Here is a 1,880-nt window from a genome sequence, read left to right as displayed (position 1 = left end):
CTCCTTTAAAATTTACAAGTCAATCCTCAAGTGTTCCTCATGCTCTTTCACCGTCTTAGAATAAACTAAGATGTCGTCTATGAAAACCACCATGAATTTGTCTAAAAAGGAACGAAATACTTTGTTCATGTAATCCATGAATACAGCAGGTACATTCGTTAACCCAAAGGACATAACTGCAAACTCGTAGTGTCCATAGCGCGTCCTAAATACAGTCTTAGGGATATCATCCTCTTTCACCCTTATTTGATGGTAACCGGATCTCAAATCAATTTTCAAAAACACTCCGGCTCCTTGTAGTTGATCCATCAAGTCATCTATCCTTGGCAGCGGGTATTTATTCTTCACAGTTACTTTGTTCAACTGCCAGTAATCCACACACAGTCGCATTTCTCTATCCTTTTTCTTCACCAATAAAACAGGTGCTCCCCACGGTGATACACTCGGTCAAATGAACCTCTTCTTCAGAAGCTCTTCCAACTGTGTCTTTAATTCAGCCAGCTCTATCAGAGCCATCCTATATGGCACAATCGACACTGATCCGCCTCTCGGCACCAATTCAATCGCAAACTCAATTTCCCATTGAGGTGGGAATTCGAGAATATCCTCCGGGAACACTTCTGGAAAATCTCTAACTACCGGAATCTGATATAAGTTCTGGGCATCACCCAACACATTAGCAGCCAACAAGATATAACCTGGTACTCTTCCCCACTACAATGCACCATTACAGAGTTCAGGTAATAACCCTCAGCTACCACTGCTCCATTTTCTCCTTCCGGCATAAACTGAATCGACCGCTCAAAATAATCCAACAAAATCCGATTCTTCGATAAACAATCAAACCCCAAAATCATCTCCAATCCAACCATTGGTAAACAGATCAAATCATGCACAAAGTCCCTACCATCAAGTTTGAATCCTACTTGCCTACAACCTGACCTAGTCATAATCGTCTGATGTGGGGTATGTACATGCAAATCAAATGCTAACTCTGACGTGTTCAACCCTAATTCCTCAACTTTAGCAAACAAAATAAATGAATGCGAAGCTCCAGTATCAAACAATCAATTAAGGTTTTATCACCAATTAGACATATACCTCTCATCAACGGATCCGCCTTAGAAGCATCCTTGGCGTTCACAACAAAAACTCGCCCTTGGTGCTGACTCTGACCCGCATTCGGGTTCTTCCCCCGAGTACAATCCCTCGCCATATGACCAGGCAACCAACAGTTGAAGCAACCAGCTAAACCAATCTTGCAAGAGTCATAAGGATGAAATCGTCCACAATGCACACAAGTCAAATCCGGAGAATTCTTACTCTGATTTCCTCTTCCTTTGCCACGCTGAAACTGATCATGAATGTTCTTTCTGAAGCCTCCTTGTCCTTGAGGCACATATCCTCTTCTCTTGAAAATTTGACCCCTCAGATGGAAATACTTTCCACATCCCTTACTAGTGTTCCCTCCATGAGTGTCCTTGGACGAAGCTACCATTTTCGCATATTCTTTCACTACTCTAGCCTTGTTTACCAAGTCGGAGAAGGTACGAATCTCCATAGGAGTAACAACAGCCATTATGTTGTCCTTCAATCCCCTTTGGTATTTGATACACTTCTAGATCTCATATGTCTCCGGGGCACCCTGACACATCCTAGAGAACCTACAAAGCTCCTCAAACTTGCTTGTGTAGTCTGCCACAGACAAAGAACCTTGCTTCAACTGCATAAGTTCTATCTCTTTTGCCTCCCTTACAGACTCAGGAAAGTATTTCTTGTAGAAGGCTGTTTGGAAAACATCCCAAGGAACATCGGCGTTCTGGAGCTGTAGTAAGCAGCACTCTACTTGCTACCAGTGCTAGGCCTCTCCCGCAAGCTGA

At 43.0% G+C, this 1,880-nt stretch overlaps 1 protein-coding gene across 1 annotated transcript; it reads right to left on the bottom strand.

Moving 5' to 3' along the window:
• Positions 1-447: 447 nt before the first annotated feature.
• Positions 448-1,579, bottom strand: LOC130957096 (uncharacterized). The gene is made up of 3 exons (XM_057883991.1): positions 1,102-1,579; positions 699-1,021; positions 448-657 (listed from the first exon to the last, which is right to left on the bottom strand). The coding sequence occupies exons 1-3, from the start codon at positions 1,577-1,579 to the stop codon at positions 448-450; spliced, it is 1,011 nt and encodes a 336-aa protein (XP_057739974.1).
• Between the last annotated feature and the right edge of the window lie 301 nt (positions 1,580-1,880).

The sequence above is a fragment of the Arachis stenosperma genome, chromosome 10, assembly GCF_014773155.1.
Source record: "Arachis stenosperma cultivar V10309 chromosome 10, arast.V10309.gnm1.PFL2, whole genome shotgun sequence".
Lineage (NCBI taxonomy): Eukaryota > Viridiplantae > Streptophyta > Magnoliopsida > Fabales > Fabaceae > Arachis > Arachis stenosperma.
Note: the sequence above shows the minus strand (reverse complement) of the source record. Positions and strands in the feature narration are given on the sequence as shown.

Excerpts from the sequence above, each read along its gene's own strand:
- LOC130957096 (XM_057883991.1), bottom strand. The coding sequence starts at position 1,579 with ATGGCTGTTGTTACTCCTATGGAGATTCGTACCTTCTCCGACTTGGTA. Across the intron at positions 1,022-1,101 it reads GGCGGATCCGTTGATGAGAG|TTGAGGAATTAGGGTTGAAC; the intron begins GTATATGTCTAA and ends TGTTTGCTAAAG. Across the intron at positions 658-698 it reads GTAGTGGGGAAGAGTACCAG|AACTTATATCAGATTCCGGT; the intron begins GTTATATCTTGT and ends GGTGATGCCCAG.